Source organism: Sebastes umbrosus, chromosome 9 (genome assembly GCF_015220745.1).
Source record: "Sebastes umbrosus isolate fSebUmb1 chromosome 9, fSebUmb1.pri, whole genome shotgun sequence".
In the NCBI taxonomy this organism is placed as follows: Eukaryota; Metazoa; Chordata; class Actinopteri; order Perciformes; family Sebastidae; genus Sebastes; species Sebastes umbrosus.
Window position 1 is genome coordinate 15,761,115 of NC_051277.1, and position 21,093 is coordinate 15,782,207.

The 21,093-nt window shown below is 40.7% G+C and overlaps 1 protein-coding gene across 2 annotated transcripts in view; it reads right to left on the reverse strand.

The window, feature by feature from the left end:
* Positions 1-21,093, reverse strand: part of LOC119494924 (dedicator of cytokinesis protein 2-like) — a 120,433-nt gene that overhangs the window by 6,843 nt on the left and 92,497 nt on the right. For both annotated transcript variants that reach the window (XM_037781154.1, XM_037781155.1), the window contains 21 exons: positions 19,813-19,891; positions 19,575-19,675; positions 19,195-19,253; positions 18,646-18,794; positions 18,282-18,367; positions 17,611-17,767; positions 15,228-15,268; positions 11,658-11,748; positions 10,659-10,769; positions 9,555-9,644; positions 7,591-7,695; positions 6,889-7,030; positions 5,822-5,903; positions 5,552-5,636; positions 4,059-4,145; positions 3,623-3,799; positions 3,018-3,101; positions 2,777-2,914; positions 1,510-1,637; positions 1,030-1,234; positions 772-877 (listed from right to left, as the gene is read on the reverse strand). In XM_037781154.1, coding sequence (XP_037637082.1) covers positions 772-877; positions 1,030-1,234; positions 1,510-1,637; positions 2,777-2,914; positions 3,018-3,101; positions 3,623-3,799; positions 4,059-4,145; positions 5,552-5,636; positions 5,822-5,903; positions 6,889-7,030; positions 7,591-7,695; positions 9,555-9,644; positions 10,659-10,769; positions 11,658-11,748; positions 15,228-15,268; positions 17,611-17,767; positions 18,282-18,367; positions 18,646-18,794; positions 19,195-19,253; positions 19,575-19,675; positions 19,813-19,891 — 2,303 coding nt within the window. The remainder of the gene's footprint in view (positions 1-771; positions 878-1,029; positions 1,235-1,509; positions 1,638-2,776; positions 2,915-3,017; positions 3,102-3,622; positions 3,800-4,058; positions 4,146-5,551; positions 5,637-5,821; positions 5,904-6,888; positions 7,031-7,590; positions 7,696-9,554; positions 9,645-10,658; positions 10,770-11,657; positions 11,749-15,227; positions 15,269-17,610; positions 17,768-18,281; positions 18,368-18,645; positions 18,795-19,194; positions 19,254-19,574; positions 19,676-19,812; positions 19,892-21,093) is intronic.

Consider the following 21,093-nt stretch of genomic DNA (forward strand, 5'->3'; position numbering starts at 1 on the left):
TTCTGGAGGGACATCTCTGATGATGACGTGGGCTTATATAAACTACGTCATCCCAGGTCACATGTGACTTTGTTGATATTAAATACTCGACCTGCGCGTGCGCGAGATGGATAACATCCAGTGTTAAACACTGCCTCTGGCAGTCATCCAGAACTCATAGAACCGTAGTTACATACGTAACTCTCGATTTATTGCTTGTGTCTCATTGAGAACCAGCTTACACTGAAACGTCTGCCTCCTCCTGCAGCCAGACCATTTAAAGTGACTAATTGTGCAAATGCAGCTGTTTCTACTGATGAACTGTGTGCGCTCTGGCAACACCGGTGGCACTGTGTGTATGTTCAGTGAGGCTGTACAGCTTGTTGTGTATTAACACCACAGTCAGTCAGTGCTGGCTCAGCTGGCCTGGTCCAACATGGCAGGAAGCCAGTGAAACTGATGCACTGTTTTGAGGTACAGAGGTTATGTCACTGGAACAATGAAATATAAACTGGGCAAAACTGCTGCCCAGTTCTGAAAAAATTACAACCGACATGACTGATGCACTAATTTGCCACCTTACATCAGCGTTTGTGTTAGGTCAGGCTACTGCTGTAGCTTGCCAATTTGTTCTTAACATACTATTTTAAAAACAGTCATATTCCTGCCATGACCTTGTGTGTGTTTTCACTACAGTACAGTACTTCCTCTCAAGGCATAACTTTATATTTTGACTCTGAGGGCCCAGCACACTATTGATGGATGGTGGATTTGTGTGGATCTGTTAGTCACCTGTGATGGCAGGCAGGGATCTGGAGTTGGCACTGGTCAGCGACATGTGTCCTTCATTCGGCTCAGACAAGTTGGTGTCACTGCGGAACTCCTGTTTCTTGGACAGCTAGAGGGAGACAGAGATCACACAAACCTCAGCAACAACACGTCCACAGACACTCAGCTCTTCTTCCCTTCCTTTCTTTCTCTCTACCTTTCCTCATAGTTATCTCCTTTCTCCTCCCGTGATCTACCTCCCACTATAAGGCTCAATCTCACCCGTTTGCTGTCCAGTGTACTCGTCCTATCCCTTTCCTCTGAGATGAAGATCATGCTGCTCCTCTTCTTCTTCTTCTTACTCTTCCTCAGTTTGACCTCGGTGTCGCCCACTGTCACCACCCCGTCTACTGTGTTTGAACTGATGCTGCCGCTGGAGTGCGGCAGGCTGGAGGTCCAGGAGGTGGGCGACTCGGGGGGGAAGTCCCTGGGAGGAGGCAGGAAGGTTGCGAGTAGTAAATTAAAGGGGTTAAATGTTGATTTTCTCATATCCACGTTGTTGTGAAGTACAGTTTTCATGAAAAATACATCTTTGCAGTTGAGATGACCTTATGCCATTAATTAGTAAACATTGGTGGCCATTTCATGACAATGCAGTAGAGGAGATGTGTCATTCTTGCAATGCACTTTGGGGTTCTCATCACACTCTAAGGTCACTAGATAAATTCATCTGCCGACACATATACAGTATGTATATGCTACCTGTCTGCATGGAGCTTGGTTGGAGTCCCGCATTCAGATCCCTGCAGTGAGGAGATGGAGATGATGGACTGACGAATGGAACGCAGCATGGAGCGAGGACGGGTGGACTTCTTCTCATCCATGTCCGGCTGGAAATAGAGAGTTGAACAATATTTTATTATATTATATATAGGGCTGACAAAGTTAACATGATAATAACGGTTAACGCTTTCATTTCTTTAAAGTATTAACGCATTTTGATGCTGTTGTGGGCTCAGTTTTAAAGCTAAAGTAAAGATACTGGTATCACATGAAACTACAAAACCGAAGGAATCCATTGGTGCCAACCATGCACCATCTAGCTTGACGTGAAGGAGGATAAATAACGCTCCAAACTTAGGCTAAATTTTGGGGAGGAAAAACTGGCATGGCCATTTTCAAAGGGGTCCTTTGATCTCTGACCTCAAGATATGTGAATGAAAATGGGTTCTATGGGTACCGACGAATCCCCCCTCTACAGACATGCCCACTTTATGATAATCACATGCAGTTTGGGGGAAGTCATAGTCAAGTCAGCACACTGACACACTGACAGCTGTTGTTGCCTGTCAGGCTTCAGTTTGCCATGTTATGATTTGATCATATTTTGTATGCTAAATGCAGTACCTGTGAGGGTTTCTGGACAATATTTGTCATTGTTTTGTGTTGCTAATTGATTTCTAATAATAAATATATACATACATTTGCATAAAGCAAGCATATTTGCCGACTCATGTTGATAAGAGTATTCAATTGACTGACAGCCCTAATTATATATACTGTATATATTATTGTATATCCAGATACAAAGACAATACTACTAGAATAGCACCTTTCGTGACAGTGAAACAAAGCAAAAGTAAAATGCAATAAAAGCAAAGTGAAGTGAAGTTCCTCTTAAAAAACAGCACATCACTCCTATTCATCATTAGTTTAATCTCTCCTGAAGGGCAGAGCCAATTTACAAGTTAATGGCCATATTCAGCCGCAGTCCGACCATCCCAAACATGTACTGGTTGTGGAGAACTCTAAAAGGTACAAATCCCATATCGACACTACACTCAGAGGCTTTTGAAAGTGCTTTGATCTTCAAAATTTGCCTGGGTCAGCTCATTTGCAGCTTAATTGGAGCGTGCGGCTTCACCACAGTAATTTTGTGATCAGCCTCGCAGAACAGAGCGTGTTTTGGCTTACAGAGAAACACAATGTCTTTTTGTCTCTCTCTCATCCTTTTCCCTCCAGTTCTTACCAGCTCTCTCACTCCGTACTCCTTCTCCACTTTCTTCTTCAGCTGCTTGAAACATTCCTCCATGCGCTCGTGGAAAGGACGCAAGGCATCCATCACTCTCTTCCCATGGAGAGAGATCCCTCCACCCAGTAACGGGATCTATAGGTACAAATATTATGGCGTCAACAGAACGTCTACATAAAAGCAACATGTGGTGTGTACTCTACATTTATCCAAGACTGTATATGAGCGTGTTCAGTACCTGCCATGCGATGAGGTCTTTGATGCGCACCAGTTTGTCTCGGTCCTCTGGGTGCTGCTGATTGTACTCGTCGGTAAAGAACGCCTGATACAGAGGAAATATTAAAAACTCATTTAAAATATCATGGCTATACGTTTCACTTGCCCAGGCAGTTTGTAACTTTTCCACCCACATGTGCACTTTCTAAGGCCACTGATCTTATCCTCTGCCGGATATTACACTGAATGAATACTAATAACATTCTATTTATGAATACACCATACTCTAATAAGTTCCTTGCAGTTAATGTAATCTTTTGTAATTTTAATGCAATTCAACCTCAGGAGGCGATACTGATTTTTCTCTCTTAAACTCAGATAGCCTGCATATGAAAAATAAAAAAAACAGTACTGAGATGGTGAATCTTTGTTAAAGTTGTACCCACAAGGTCAAAATGAATCAGCGCTTGTTTAGATACAAAGTAAAGCCACTATGAGAAAAACAAGCCAAAGTCAATGTAAAGTTGTGATAGGTGTAGTCAACAGGATGAATTTGAACTCCTCTGTTCTTATACTATTTAAATAGAATAATAAATTGGATTCTTGGGCTGATTCTTCACAGTTTACCTTCTCATACTTGGCAAAGCCACCCATGACAGCTGGGTCAACGATGCCATTGAGCAGCATGGAGAGGGGGTTGATGGGAAGGGTCCAGTCGGCCTGGTATTGGTTGATCATGGTCAGAATCTTCTCATTGGTGGACTCCATGGTCTCTATGGCGTTCTCCAACGGAGACAAGGTAGTCTGGACATAGAAGCCGAGCGGCGGAGAGAGCAGAGGGAAGAAGGAGAGAGAAATGACAAAATTAGGGAAGAAGGAAAGGGACCAATAAAGTAAGCGAGCAGGGTCGGGTGGGAGCGTGGGTGGGTTCAGGGTGCGATATGGGAGATGTAGAATTCAGAAAATATATATATTTTTTTTAAATTCAAAAAGAATAAAAAAAATTGGTAAAAAAGAAAAGGAGTTTAATCAGTGGTGGTGAGACTCCCCCACACAGACTTACATGTTTCATGTCAGTGGCCTCAAACCAGCGCAGGATCCCTGGCAGCTTATACACAGTGGTGAAGGTTGTGCGTTCAATCCACATTGACTAAAAACACAGGAATGGAAAGGAGAACAAGACAGAAAGCAATTAGATGAGCCTCTCCCCCTTGTGAATACTCATAACACGATACCACATCTTGTATTAAAGTCTGAGCTCTTTTTACTGCTGTTGAAGAAATGATTTAAAGTCCTTTTCAGATGTTGTGGTGGAATTTTGAATGGCATACTGGTACACGTTGAACTAACGGACACAAGAACAATGGCATGGTAGCACATGTATACAGTGGACCAAAAGGTAGTGATCATCAGACAGTATGCAAATACAGTTGTGATTAATGGGTAAGGCAGGTTGCATTCAGTGTAATTCTCACTGTGTGGAAGTGATCAACATCATTCTGGACTTAAACATTGCTTTCCTAACTTTGTAAAACAAAATGTAACAAATAAATACAGAGACATCAATTTAGTTAATTGTTCTATATTATTAAAATAATAAATCATACACCAGCAGAAATGGACATTACATTTAAGAAAAAACTGTCCCTTGACCTATTTTCTGCATTCTTGGAATACAATCAGCAGCACTGATCGTTAGCCCCTCTTCACTGAAGCTGCTTAAAGTGCTTCTCTCAGATTCTGTCCCTACGGTTTCACATTGGACTCCGAGCATTATGGAACGCATCCCTTTGGAAGCTGGAAGCTTCTGGCTCAATGACAAACCTTTTAAGTTTTGTTTCACATCTGGGACCCCTTCCAGGACTTTAATAGAGATGATGGGGCCCTTCTGAGTGGTCTCTATGGACTAGCTTGGACTGAGATCTCGAGGTACATTTCCATGTGGGTCTTAGTGTTTAATATGCCATTAACCCCTTCATTATGCCTACAGTGATTACCCTCGTTATACATAATTGTATAAACCGTCTATCTTGTTTTTTAATCATTTATTTGTTTTTTGTCTCTCTTGCAGGTGCGAGAATGTGTTCATCCTTGATTGTTCGACCCTTTTGATATCAATAAATATACTCTTTAACAGCTAATCACATCCCTACTTCTTCCCACAGGTCCTGCATTGGCCTATTTCTTTTTCTCAGTGTTTTTAGTCTATATTTATTTATTTATTTATTTTGTTTTAAACACTAGGCACTCTTTTTTTATTGGCCATTTGTTCTACTTCATTTCTTCACTACTACACAATCTGATATCTAATCTTACACTATAGTAATAACTGAATCTGAGGGTTTATTTTAAATGCTCATCTGAAATATTATTACATATCTGATGTGTTTTTGTACAATTATACCACACTGCTGTTATTAAAATCCTATTATTTTATAGAACAGGAACTCATTTTTTCAGACTCATAACAATGCAAATACACAACAGTTTCTGAAACACTTTCATGGTCCCAGTGGTCTTTAGTCTTTTCATTAAAAAGAAAAAAAACAAACTCACAACAAACTCATTGTTTGGGTCCACAGGTCCTTTCCTCACTGGTCTGGAATACTGGAAACGCTGCACGTAGTTGGACTTGTAGAAGCTGCACATGTTGTAAGAAGAGGGAGACGGGTTAAAGTCAAACAAAGGGAATAAAAGAAATAATTTACAGAGAAGGAAATGTGACATTTTCAGAACTGCCTATTCCTTTTCAGTGCATATCATTTCACAGTCATTCACATTTTTCTTTATGAAAATATGAAGAGTTCAACATGCTGTTTAACTGACTTGATAATCTGGTCGGGAACAGGTTTGTTCTTCAGGCGAAGAGGAATCTCGAGGACTGACTGCACTGTGAAACACTGGATGTCTGGTTCAACTCACTCAGGAATAAAACATCACTACATGCTGGAGAGTATCTCTCCATCCCTGTGTCACAATGTACAACTGATATTTGAGGGATGCATCCGACCTCCAGCGGCTGGGTTGTAATATACAGAGGTACCGCAAAAGTAAACAAAACATTTTATTTAGGATTAGCAGTGTGGGGGAATAACTCATTACATGTAACAGTGTTACATAATTAAATTACAAAACAAATGTAATTGTAAGCCTTTACAGTTACTCAGCAAAGCCGTTAGGGACAAATTTGACACCATCAAGGGAAGGATGGCTTATAAGGACCTGTCTCTACGTCCAGACAGGCTCCATTCATTTAACAGTATGCGCTAAAATGTTGTTTTTGATTGATTCTCTTGTTTGAATTTGCACTGCCTAACAAGACCCTCGATGAATAACTCTAATACACATAGATGTCTGGGTATGTTTCATTGTGTTTCAAAGTAAAAGGAAAACACTGGATTTTAGATTTCTGCACCAACCCACATACATGTTAATGTGTATTAATGTGTGTATTAAAGGTGCTCTACACGATAATCAGAGCATTAATATAGCAGCAAACAACAATTTGCTATGTAAAGATATAGAGGAGTAATGTCTACTTGAGCAGAGAATGAAGTCACTCTCTCTCTATCTGTGTTGTAATCACAGCTTCTCTGTGCTTTGTTGACATAGCCGGGCCGGCTGCGCGTGCTTTTAGTGCATGTTCGTGCATGTAGGCGTGCCCCACTGGCTAGCTCACGGCCGCCGCTCTGTACTGATCTAATACTAATCTAATAGAGCTGATAACAGCGTCCCGATCGACGGCGGCGCAGAAGCGTAGCACCATCCCTCTGGTTCCCCCCAGGTAAACACGGTTAGCTCTGTCAGCACATATACTGTATATATATGTACATCTATATATGACTGGACATTTGTGTGTTTTTTGAGTGTGTGTTATGCCGCCAGAAGGATACACTGCAGTGGAGAGTTCCTGATGTCGTCTCCTGGCATGGTGCTGATGTTGAGGCGCACGGCGCTGGGGAACTGGCTCATCAGCTGGTTCTGAAAGTCCTCTCTGCGTTCATACTCCTTGCCACGGTGAATAAACACCTTGTTCTGAAGACATAGGAAATGTACTGGTGTTAATGATGATAATGATTATTATATTAGATATTTTCTCCTGTGATCAACACAGGGACATTCTCTTTTTATTTTGACTTCCTTCAAAAGGACAGTCTGGTAGACACTGCATATATTTCTCTAAGTGGGCCTTTGCCTGGTCTCCTTTCACTACGCTGCCCCTCTAAAAACTGACTCACTGACTTTATCATAGTCCTTACCCCAGCAGATAAACACATCTAATGAATGTAGGAGCTATAAACAGCGGAATATTGTATTTCTGCAGTTTGCTGAAATCTACAACGTTCCCTTAAGGTACTTATGTGTCCCATTCTGTTAACCTTCTTGCTGGTGTGTTTAGAAACTTGTCCACTGCTGCAAATTTAAATAGCTTTGCTTCAGTGCTGATAATGGAGAAAAAAAGTTTTTGTGACCCCTTTGTACAAGGAAGGGAGTCAATGATACCTTTGTGTTCCTTACACATAATGTGAATCTGTGTGCTTCTACTTTGTAATACCGTTAACTATTATTCCCCCCAAACAGTGACAAACACAAACCCTGAGGAATGGAGGGTAGCCCTGTCCGTAGTAGCCCACTGCAAAGTAGTCCGGCTTGGGCCTCAAGATCTTCATAATGTTTTCATAGAACTTGGCTTGTTTCTCCTGCGGAGAGAGAGAGAGAGAGTCAAAAAGAGAGACGTGAGGATGTGTTCAGGGGAGAGTTTCAGATCGGCGCTGTGTGCAGCCGTAGCAGTTTTATCAGCTTGTGCCAATGACAAAGCTACCCTCAGCAGAATGCCGGGCCTTTGAGGATGATAGATGGAGCAAAAATAAAATGCACGGCATCCAAGGGCAATGTCTGTCATTTATATAACCACATAAATTCGACATTAGCTGAGAGAGCCGCTGCTGCAGTCATATAAAGAAAGAAAGAGATTTCTCCATTGTTGGGAAAAAAGTGTAATTCTCTGTGGGGAGGGGAAAAGGCGAGTTGAGTGAAGGGGAGATAGAGGAGAAGGTGGTGCTGGATTTGGGTATGGAGGGAATCACTTCTGCTGTGGTGTCACAGCAAGAGATGAAAGAAACAGAGGGTTGATTGAGAGTAATAAGGGGTAGGAAGGGTTTGAAGTTGCTGATGATTGGCAATGAAAAATCACATTTTTGGGGTCATATGGTAATAGTGGAAGTTCAAACCAGAGTTCTTCAGAAAAAAGATGGATTTAAAAGTGGGACTTGAAGTGTCAAGTATTCATATTTAATATTCGAGAGTACAGTTGACTCATTTAGTGTGGAAACTGCTGACTGGAGGCTGTCCTCTCGCAAAATACGACCCCGTAGGTCATTTACACTGCAGCTTACTACAACCCTTATTAACATTTAGTTAGGAGGCGACCTCTCGTGGCCGTAGTAATTATGACGGGAGCAAACCTAAAAGTCAGATGATGCAGTATAAAGAGTAGTATAAATAGAGATTAAGTCTGCACAGGGAATAGGAAGGAAGGGGTGGCGAATGGGTCAAACGAAGGACTTTCACCAAACCAAAAGTCAACGTTGAATAATTTTTACTTACGTCCGTTATGTCACATAAGCATGTGACATCACTACATCAAGTTTACGTCATTTACGTAGGTGGCTTACATAGTTATTTTAACCCCAACTATGACATTTTCCTTAACATAACCACCTAGTTTTTTTTGCCTAAACCACCAGTATCATTTTAGGAAACGCTCCTGTGGGTCATAGAGAGTGGTGCAGGGATGATGTACTTTTGTAGACCAACCAGGAAGTTAGCATCGCACTGGTTCCTTTGACAAAAAGCCAATGGGTTTTTTCCATTGGGTTTTTAGATTATTGCAGAAAATAAGCTCTGTGACAAACAAACATTTATGATACTTTTTGTTCAGCAAGATAATCTTCATGAGTGATCACCACTTTTATGATTTCTGAAGAGTGAATGCAATCGCCAGAAGTAGAAAGCTAACGTTATGCTATAAACGAACACCACGGTCACGCGAGTAAACACAACGGGGCTGTGACGGCGGACGAGTCGGCGTGATGACATTTAGTAGTCTCATTTTCTCTTTTTTAAGTCACGCAAAAGCTTCAAAATTCACGAGTGGGATATTTACTGACGTGTAAATGAAGGACTTGATGATATTTTCTTTGAGGTTAAGAAAACTGTAGACAATGTAGAACTTATAGACTGTCTGCAGGACAATTTGTATAAAATCTGTTTTACTTTATAAAGGCAAAACAATTTGTCTAGTGTACATATTTCATTTATATTAATCACGTATTTAATTTAACAAGGGTCCAGTGCACATCAGGAGCACTGGAAGTGAGCTATGTTACTGCTGCAATCAAATTGCCTCTAAAAAGTCTCTTCTTTTCCTTCAAACACCCCCTTTACACCCAGAACATCTATAAAGGGAATTTAGTGGAGAAGGCTGAGAGAATGAAATACAGAAAAGAAATGTTAGAACATGTGCAGAAGATACAGCATGAAGATAGTCATGTATTACCAGTCTCTTGCTGAGTAACTCGTAGTCAAAGATCTCATTTTCGTACTGTTCAGCTAGTTCCTTACACAGAGTGATGGCCTCTTCCCACATCTAAACACACACATACACACACACATGAGGAGAGAAAGAAGAGTCCTTCATTACACCATCAGCTAATAAATCGGCAGCAGCTGTCGTGATGGGAATTCATCTTGTGAAAATCTTTGTTTGCAGGTCTCTGGAGAGTGGAGGGAAATGTCTCTTTCACCGCTACAGAGAACATAAAGCACTCATAGAGAATACAAAAAGAATGTGACACCAAACAAACCGCACAGAGACTGCATGATTGCAACACTTTCCTTAAAAGTATAGACTGAATGTTTGATACAGGAAAAGAACATTTTCCAAAATAAAAGTCTGTGCATTGAATACTGATTTTAAGGGCTTTTGCTCCAAAGTGAATGAAGTTGTTTGACTAGTATTGTGATTTCTTTATTTTTTTTGTGAAAGGAATTCAGAAAGTTATGGTAATTTCCAAAGAAAAGCTAAAATCTTTGGTAATACTTTATTTTACAGGTCTGCAAATTTCATGGTAATTAGGTGATAATTAGCAAGTTACCTATTTGAAATTTCTTCGGAATTACTGCCAAATTACTCCAATATTTACCTCAAAATATATTGAAAATTACTTTATTATAAACATTATTTAATAATTATATGCTAAAATAACATAACATATTAATATCATTAAAATAGGGCCCTTAGGCTTGAGAAGCGGCTGTGCTTGATAGATACTTTTCAAATCAGATCATTACTATATGAAGGCGTAGTTAAGAAAGAGGAGCATGTTGTAGTCTAAAATGATGCTTAAACTTAAACTTTTTACTTAAATGTTATTATAATCATCATAACCATACATACAGGTACGTACATGAAATTTGACCTCTGCATTTAACTCATCCTTAGCATTAGGAACAGTGGGCTGCTGTAAAGCGCCCGGGGAGCAACTTGAGGTTTAGTGTCTCATTCAAGGACACTTCGACATGCAGACAGTAGGAACTGGGGATTGAACCGCCGACCAGTCTACCCACTGAGCTACAGCCGCCCTTGTCAAAGTATGCTTACCTTGCCCTTGTCAAAGTAGTCGATGATGGTGTCGTAGAGCGTTTCTTTGAGCTGCCGCTGCGTTAGGGAGCCGTGGGATTCAAACTGGGGGCTGCACGTCTCATCTAACCACTGGAATGGACCACGGGATGGAAGATAAAAAACAAGAAGGACAAAAAGTGAGATACAGTATGCTTTCATTACTGAAACTAAAGAAAAAAGTTACAGTCAGACCAACTTTGTTTAATATTTACGGTCCCATTTATCATAATGCTGAAACAAGAGAGGAGAAGAACTAAAAGCTTAGAGTTTCTTTGCTGTAATAAATCAATATTAGTCATAAGCCGAGTGTGCACAAAAACAAGCAGCCCAATGTTCATTTATTATATAAATGAGACAATAGTTAATCTTCCATTACATAAATTACACAGGAATTCATTTAGAAAGCAAACAAAAAGGGCACCAAAAACTGTCTTATATTATTAGAACTGTTCTATCTGCTTAGGAGAGAAGAGGATTAGAGCATGCTGTGCGCTACAGCCCGCTCTTTCCAATAATGTGAAGCGGGCATGACAGGACTGACACCGGAGATGAATGGAGATTATAAAAAACGTTATAGCGTTCAACTGCTTTGATGTAATGATACTAGACAGAGAGAGAGAGAGAGAGAGAGAGAGGGAGCGGTGCCCTTATTCCTCTGTCCCTCTCTGTGAAGCCTCTAAGTGTCCCATAAAAGAGATGAAGAGACAAAAGAGGTCAAACACACATGAGCTGACACAAAAACCTGCACACACACACTGAATCAATCACCATAGTGATGCACCCACAGCGGCCGATGCTGTGCCATAAACTAACCTCGGAGCTTAATCATTTGGAGGCCAGCGACTTAGCAACCATTTATCAGCTAATAAAAAACTGTGTCGTTCGTGGCAGACAGAGAAGTGATTAGACAGAGCAAGACACTAAAACGACAACATATCTCTCTACATGTGTGTGTGTGTGTGTGTGTTTGTGTCCTACCTTGAGCAGGCGAGAGTGGAGCAGCAGAGTGTATGCCGCCTCGGTGTAGTTTTCACCCTCCAGATGAAGGTCCCTCAACTTGTAAAGGTACCTGAGCACACAAACACACGTGTCACAGAGGTCAAATTCATTTAATATGCAACACATACATCACTCCACTAGATGCCACTGTTGGGCAACTTGAAGCAAATGAAGCATTAATCACTACTGTGTCACTGCCTCACTCAGTCTGTCTCATGCTCACACATGTTCATATGACATATGTACACAACATAAAAAAGGTCATTTAAGAGCACACATATGCAAACACACAGAAGCACAATTCAACGCATGTCTTTTTAACGGTCTGACAGATGTTTTGTAGCCCAATAATGTTTTAATGGCCCGACAAGGAGGGAAATGGGAACATTAGGCTGCTAGTGAACCGACTTACTCGTTAACAGCTTCCGTCTGTAGTTTTGAGGCTGGACTTTCTTGCTAAGGCATTGATGACAAAGCAAGAAAGCAGTGGCCTCTAGATGCTTTTAAATGAACCTCAGTGTGTGTGTGTGAGCAGCACGGATGCACTCTCAGGTCAATCGTATTGAAGGGTCTTGCTTTCTATTTTATTTAACTTCATCTCATCTCCTTTCTCTTTCCTCTCACTTTTAACCAACTAATTTTCTGGCTGGAGTCTGCCTGTTCTATTGGTTAGGACAATCCAGTTGCTGTTGATAGCGTGAATGAGTCCTTCCCCAAGTCAATCTGCACCTCCATCTACTTACTGAGCCTGTTCGCCCGACTCAGTGGGCAACCCTCGGGTCTGAAAAGTGAAGCCAATGCTGAAGTGCCTTAATCTTGCATTATTTCTAATAGCCAGCAAAGGGGTCGACTCCTCTGGTTGCAAAAAGAAGTCTGATTGTATAGAAGTCTATGAGAAAATGAGCCTACTTCTCACTTGATTTATTACCTCAGTAAACATTGTAAACATGAGTTTATGGTCTCAATCGCTAGTTTCAAGTCTTCTTCAATACAGCATGATGTTCATTTAGTAAATTATGGTCCCATTTAGAGTCAAATAGACCATAAAGCAGGGGATGCTTCGGGCGTGGCTACCTTGTGATAGACAGGTTGCTACCACGACGGTCTGTTTTCGTCTTACAACTTTAACCCTTTCACAGTGTGTTTTCTGTTCATGAAAGTTAATAGTAACATTTTGGTCGCCTAAAAATGTCTTATTCAGCATTTGCTTGAACTTAGTTCCACCCTCTGTGTCACTTTTGGTTGCAAAAAGCAAGGAAAAAGCCAAGATTTGGCGACGGCCAAATGTCATGATGGCGACGGCCAAAATGCCGAACTCAAGGTTTCAAAACGGCAGACCACAAACCAATGGGTGACGTCACAGTGACTACGTCTACTTCCTATGTACAGTTATGGTTTGACTAACTCACTGTTGTCTATTTGTCACCTTCGCTCTTCTTCCTTCCTGTTCTCTTTCATCCAAATCACATTGGCAAAAGGCAGCTTTTCACTCTTCTATACTTTTTTTTTTTTTCTTAAACCTTTATTACATTTGTCATATACATACAGGTACATACATGAAATGTGACCTCTGCATTTAACTCATCCTAAGTATTTTTTTTTGAGGAGCAGTGGGCTGCTGATAAAGCGCCCGAGGAGCATCTAGGGGTTTAGTGTCTCATTCAAGGACACTCGACATGCAGACTGTAGGAGTACCGGAGAACCACCAACCTTGTGGTTAAAGGACGACCTGCTCTACCCACTGAGCTACAGCCCCTCCTGGGTGTTAGGAAACCGATTATACAGGAGAATGAAGTTTGTAGTGTTGTAGAATTCATCTTTTCATTTTAGATTAATCTAATGTTGCCCTCGAATTAATAAAGTAAAATGAAGGTTAAATCATTACTGATTGGAAACATTGGCAAAGGTAGGCTTTGTTCCTGGTGTATACTGTAATCCATAACTGTATAAAAAACTACAGACTTTTACTCTCTTTAGGCATGACATAAGAGCTATCACCAAAATCCACACCAAAGTTATAATAGTTTTGAATTTTCAATTAGCTTTTCTTTTAGTTTTGACTTTGACATTTCATTTTAGTTTAGTTTTAGTTACTTTACAGAGTTTAGTTTTACAGTAGTTTGTTTTTTGTTGATGGATGTTCATGCTTTCTCCTTTTTTCAGTTGTGTAACTGTATTATAGCTAAAAAAAAAAACTAAAACTGAAGTGAATTCACATTTATTTTTATTCTATTTTGATTCATTTTTATGTTTCAATTTTACGATAATATTTCCAGGCAAGGCCAGCTGGGAGGAGGCCACGGGGAAGACCCAGGGCTAGGTGGAGAGATTATATCTCCACCCTGGCCTGGGAACGCCTCGGAATCCCCCAGTCAGAGCTGGTTAATGTGGCCCGGGAAAGGGAAATTTGGGGTCCTCTGCTAATAATAAACTTGTTGCACACTACATCCAAATTTTAAGAAGGTTTTGAGTACAATGTGTTTGTATTAGGCCTGGAACGATTAATACTTTATGTGTATTTGTGTATGAGGTGGCGGGGGGGAGGATGTAAAATGGGGTCAAATGTATGATGCGTGATGTTTCTCTTCTATACCTTTCTCAATAAAAAAAAAATATTAAAAAAATGACAAAATTACTGGGGGTATATTCAAAAAATTCACTATACATACCAAAAACGCTTAATTCTTTTGTTTGCTACAATATAATACACAGAGGCAATGGAGATGGTACTCAGGGCTACAAAAAAAAAGTTCTTGTAGGTGCAAAACAGTAAAAAAGATGAATTTTGTATACTAACCGCAAAAGACAGTGTACTATTTAGTACATACAGTACAGCATATAATTAACAGTAGAGGGACTAATCAGTACTCATGTTAGTATAAGTATCATTTTCAATATGAATGTAAGCAATTAAGATGCAATTTAATGGTGCGTAATTCACACGCTGGGCCAGAACATAATTAGTTTGAGGTTTTATTATCCATGCACATAGGAATACAGCTAGAACTGTGTAAGGCAACAACTCGGCTTATTATACAACACATACGTCATGCTTTAATGTATAATTCCATTAAACTCTGTTTGTCTGCTAACGTTAACTAGCGAGCTGGTCAAATGTTAACCACATTCTCCACAGGATGGACGAAGGCGGCTGATCAACCACAGCGTTGAGCTCACATTCACACAAACAGATAACTAATTATATCCATAAGCCATCGCCAGAAATGCACCGTGGGACCTGACAGGATCTGTATTCCCTCTCTCTCTCTCTCTCTCTCTCTCTCTTGCCGTCATCCTGCCTTCCTCCCTCTCTCCACCTCTCGCCAATCAGTTCTCTCTTTCTCTGTGCTCGCCCTCCAGTCAGACTAGGAGCTGATCCTGTGGATTCTGACATTAATTCAGCGGGACTCATATAATCCCTTGTCAGATTATGGAGTCACACACACGCACGTACGTACACGTAGACACATTAAGACACACATGCATGCATTTACAACACACAAATGCACCACTTAAATGTATTTTATGTCAAATGCAGCACATAAATACCTGATATACATCCCTTCACGATTGATGTCCTTGTAAAAGTTCTGCGAAATCAAAAAGGAGAAGTCGGGTTAGTGTCAAAGTGTGTGTGTGCGTATGTATGTGTGTGTGTGTGTGACAGAGAGAGATTTTTAAAATCGTTCTGAAGCGCTACACTGATTACAAGTTTGTCGTTTTGTATTTGTGTGAAACAGTGTTTGTCTGAATGGCTGTGTGTGTGTGTGCGTTATGTGTATGTGTTATGCTGTATACTTGTGATTGCCTGTGTGTGTTACTGTGTAGGAGTGTCTGTGCATCCACATTTGTTAGCTAAGCCGCACAAACTCCCAGTTTAATGAAGTTTAATGACGTCTACAGAGGACAGAGAAGTGGAACGAACTGATGTAACCCCACCTCCCATCACCAGCACGAGCCAGCAGACACCACATTACTGTGAAATTCACTGTGAAGCTAATGCATACGTTATGCATATTTATATCTACTTGCTTTATTTTTTGCAAAGGTCAGACACATCATTGTTTGCATCAATGCTTTTTAACTTCAGTAGCCAATTTCCTCCATCTACATGAAGGTCAGATGTTTTTACTCTCAGCAGTCGCCTTTGACACATCTTCAAGTTATCACCGTCTATGCATCTTTCCTAAACGACAACATAGCAGGTGGCAGCTATTTAAAAATCTGTTTATATTGTATATCTTATACGGAGAAAGTGTAACCTGCAATACCAACATGCTTTTGTCAGCAGCTGACAGTGTCCCTGGAAAGACAAAGTTGTTCTGGGAAGCCTTTAGCTCGAGGTTAGCAGGGGTTATTTTAGCCTGAGCGGTGAGTGTATGTTTGTAAAAGTGTATTTACGTTAGGAGAGTGCACTGGTGCCTGCAGAAGGATTTTTTTAGCTGGCCAAACAAGTGAAAGAGAATAGCTAATGGGCAGCTGCCACAGGCTACAAGCTAAACATGTCTGTCATGTGCCAACAGCCTTGAGTCCTCATGGGAAAACAACACATTAGATACCAACACAGACACAACCATTCATCATTAACTGATCCTCCCAAACGTCAGCGTCTCAGAACTGTCTTCAAAATGAAAAATCTTAGGAATCCAAATAAAAAACTGTAGATTTAAAAGAAGGAAAACGGATTATGGGGGAGGACTCAGATGATTTAATCTGCTGGTGGGTAGGTGGGATCCGTTACTAAACTTGAGTATACCGTGGGGGAGAATCTGATTAGGAGATCACATGAGAGAAAAGATGTGGAGCAGACAGGAGCTGATGCAACCCTCTGCAAAGACAGTCAGGGACCAGACACAGAGATGAATCTTTTCCTTTAGATCAATCCGTGCACAAATCAAAAGGGGAAAAGGGAAACAAAGACCTTGACATGAAAGACGAGACATAAAATCAGTGATGCATAATGAACTCTTCAGTCAGTGTGGCTCTTTGGGTTGAGATTATTGACTGAGTCTCTTTTTATATTAGTCTTTCAATTAATAATGGGGTTTATTGATGTGTGTGTTGGCATATGTGTGTGTCTGTGTCTGAGATCAGCACCTTTGCTGTGTGGTTCAATATTGCAGCTCCAAAGTACAGTACATGAATCACAAGTTTAGTGTCAATAAATGAAAATCCATGGTGACGCATGCCTGATTCACAACATATGGGAGATTTTGAAAGATTCGCAGAGCATCAATGAAACATGAAGAAAACAAAAAGTGATGAAAGTATTATGGAGGAAAGGCTGACAGCAATATGGTGAAATTCAAGCATCCAACTTCCCACTGAGTCCTGTTGGTTACTGCCCTTCAAGAAAGCCCATTTGAACATCTTTGCTGTCAACGTATTCTTATACAACGGCTCATATGATATCTTACGAAAATGTTATTCCTCCTTTTTCGTTAATTTTCCAACGAATATCCAGCAACACGTGTCAGTTTCCGCTTGTTACATCTATACTTCTTTTCAAAATAAACTTCCGTCTTCAATGCAAACAACTTCCTTAGGTTTAGGCATCAAAACTACTTAGTTAGGTTTAGGAAAAGGTTGTGGTTTGGCGTAAAATAATTCAGGAAGTGGCGTTACTTCAGTACGTAAGTTATGTGACAAATCAATGTTGACTTCTGTTTTCACACAGGAAACGAACACCGGTCTGCTGGGCAAAAGTCAGGTATTTTTCAACCCACCCATCCACCCTGACCTTTATACAGTATTTCCTGGTTCACATTTACATGAATTACACACAAATTGATTTTGTGGGATATATACAAATCACAGTGCATTACTTTTCATAGGTATAGCTACGAACAATGGATGAGACCAGTCTGTGGTTGTGGAGGAAGAATTTGTAAAGCTTTAAGGTATGCTGTGTTTCAGAGAGGGTGGGACTTACCAGGAGGTTGACAGTGCAGCTCATGCGGTTGTTGCGGCTGTCGTCGCTCATCACGGTGCGGTAGTCAAGGAGACGGATGAGGAGTCCCTTCACCAGGGCGACAAAGTGCTGCACCTGTGGCCTCAGCGTGGCTTTCTCTGCAGCACAGTCCAGCAGGCTGGCAGACAGCAAGCATCCACATTAAGTTAATCAACAGAGGATTTGCTCCTGATATTTAGTGTTTGAGTGCTGCAAGTTTTGTGAATGTATTTCTGTTAAACCAGTGACATGAGATCAAAATCAACTTTTTGAGCGGTTTGCAGGAAATCAACTCTCTGAAGTCATTTTTTGGTACAATAGCAAAACCAGGCCAGTCAAGATTTGAACCATATTGTATCATGCTATACCATCTTATAGCAGTACTATCACTTTAATTGTTATGTGCTTTTATATTAGAACTGCAACAATTAATCAATTAGTTGTCAACTATAAAATAATATAATTTTCTTCTATAAATAATCGCCAACGATTTTGATAATTGATTAATTAGTTTGAGTCATTTTTTAAGAAAAAAAGGTCAAAATTCTCTGATTCCAGCTTCTTAAATGTGAATGTTTCGTTACTCCTCTATGACAGTAAACTGAATATGTTTGAGCTGTTATTGTGGTTTCTATTCTAATACTCAGGCCTACATGGTCTCCAGTAGTTGCATGTATCGCTCGTCTCCTCCTCCACCCTCCACCTCATGGTCCAACTTCAGAATGATCTCATCCTCAAACTAGACAGGAAAAGAACAGATAGAGAGAGAGATAAAGCAAAGAGGGAGACATAAAGGAGAGGAAAAAACAAATGAGAGGAGGAGTAGAAGAAGAAATCAATTATGCAAGCATAATTAAGGTGTCTCTTTTACTTTCATGCAGTGCCACAGGAAATCGATGTGTGTGCACGACGTGCGCGTGCCAGTGTTTCTTTGTGTATTTTGTGCGTGTGAAAGTAAAGTTGGCTTTTATATCTTCATATGTTTTGTGTGAACATACTGTACGTGTGCGTTTCTACCTTCTGGAAGTTTCCAGAGTGTGCGTTTTCACAGGTGATCATGTCGAAGAAGATGGGGATGGTGGCCTTCCTCAGCTCTTCTTCTGGGATCAAAGTCATCTCCAGGATGGGACCCACCATGCCGGGGATGAAACAGATCTTATGGCTGCCTGAAAGACACACACACATGTAATGAAAAAGGCAAGTTAATACCATATCTGACCACCTGTTACAACCACTCTTTGTCAACCTACACATCCTAATTCAAGAGCAGCGTTTCCTCCTCCAATAAAGATTTGAACTCTGATCCTTATCTCCAGAATATAATTCTGTACATGCAGCTTTGTCTGACTACCAAGGAACACTGTGAATTATATTTATAGAGTCATATGACATATTGATGCCTGTCTATGTGAAACGGTGCTGACATTGTGAACCCTTATTACCATGCTGTACCGAAAAAAAATTCCACTGGTTGTGTTTTGCACCCACCTACACAGGTATGTCTTGACATGAGGGTAAACACATGTTTGCATACCCAGAAGCAGCTTACAAACTAGATTTTCTTACCCAGTTTGTACCAGATGTCGCGTATAGCAAAGCCAATGAAACTTCTCATATCTCCGTATCTGCAATTAAGAGAGAAGAAAATACACATAAACAGAGACAGAAAGAGAAATCAGCCCATTAGTTTAGAGGCCATGTCTTGATCAATACTGTTATTTTCACCCTCCGAAACCGAACAGCCCTGTGGGAAAGATAATGTTGTGCTAATCTGCCCCAACATGAACTAAATTGAATCTATCTACAGGCATCACACGGTTTTATTAGGCAGCGGGAGTGTAGACAGTAAATGTAGACTCCGAAATAGATCACAAATCACTGAGTGTTTCATTAGAGGAGGGAGAGTAGGTGTGGTAAATAAAGAAATTATATGGCCCTTCTCTCACTTGGCCAGAATCTTGTTCCTCTTGGTTGGCGAGAAGTGCTGAAGCTGCAGAGACTCCTGGGTAATAAACGCCACCGCCAAGTGGAAGTAGTTATTCCACAACTAGACGAAGAGGAAGAGCGAGGAAGAGGAGGGAGGTAGAGAGGGACAATAGAGATCTATGTTAAAAGCAGTACAGGCAAAAAAAAGGCGCCGTCAATACGAGTCAAATCTTGTAAAATACACGCAAACACACTCACCTGTACTTCAAAGTCGTCGTTATTGAGGAACTTTTGGTTCATTGTGTCTGCGTAGGTATTGATGGCTCTCAGGAACACTCTGATGGACAGAAATGCACACGTTGATGGTACACACACAAAGATAGTATACCAATAAAGTAGAGTTGTGGAAATTAATCCTACAAAAAGAACTTCCTCATGCAGCGGTTCGATTGTTGATGAATGATTCATAAATAGAAAACAACCTTAAAGGTGCTCGACATGAAATATAGAGCATACTGTATGTATTAGTGTTGTCACAATACTGGAATTTCTAACTTTGATACAATACCTTGAAAAGTATTGATATTTAATACCATTTTTCGATACCTCGGGGAAATATTGGCCCAGCATTGAGGGCATAAAATTTTTGATTTTTATTAAAAGATAAATAGCGGTGTGTGTGTGTGCCAATTCACTGTCAGAAAGAGAGAGCAGAAAGCCCAGCTGGTATCAGTGTATTGATACTTCAGAAAATGAGTATTCAAACCGTTTCTAATATTCAGTATCAATATGTCGGGGTCGTGGGCAGCGTTGTCGACTGTAACCGCCGTATGAGCGCAGTGCAGAGCGGCGGCTGTGAGCTAGCCAGTGGGGCATGCTCACATGCGCTAAAAGGCACGTGCTAGGTCAATAAAGCACAGAAAAGCTTGGATTACAACACACACAGAGGGAGAGCGACTTCCTTCTCTGCTCAGGTAGACATTAGTCCTCTATATCTTTACATAGCTGTTTGCTGCTATATTAATACTCTGAATGTCGTGAAGGGCATCTTTAAGAAAAAAAAACATGTCTAAGAATAAACAGATGAGAATCCGTCTATGATCACAAATTCAACTTATTTGTTGTTTATCAAAGAATTGCAGCGTTGACAGCTGCTATACCCCACAGCTTTATGCTGCTATTTCAGACAGGACTGTAATATTGCTTCCGATTCAAAGCTTCTGTCACAATGATAGATCATGATAGCAGCGTCTCACAGCGTGCAGGTGTATCAGTGACTTGGGACTTTATGCATTTCTAAAGTTAAGTCTTTCTGCCCCAACACTATCTATCTATCATCATTATTTACAGTCCTCTGACATTCTCGCTCCCTGCCCTTTTCTTTTCTCTCTCTATCTACCTGCACATCTCGTCCCTATAACCCCAGCCTGCAGACTCCTTATCAACCTGTCTACTAAGCTACCTCACTCTCACTTTTACCTATTCGTCTTTTTCTCTTCCTCTGACACAGCTGTAGCCTCCCCTCTAGCTTACATCACA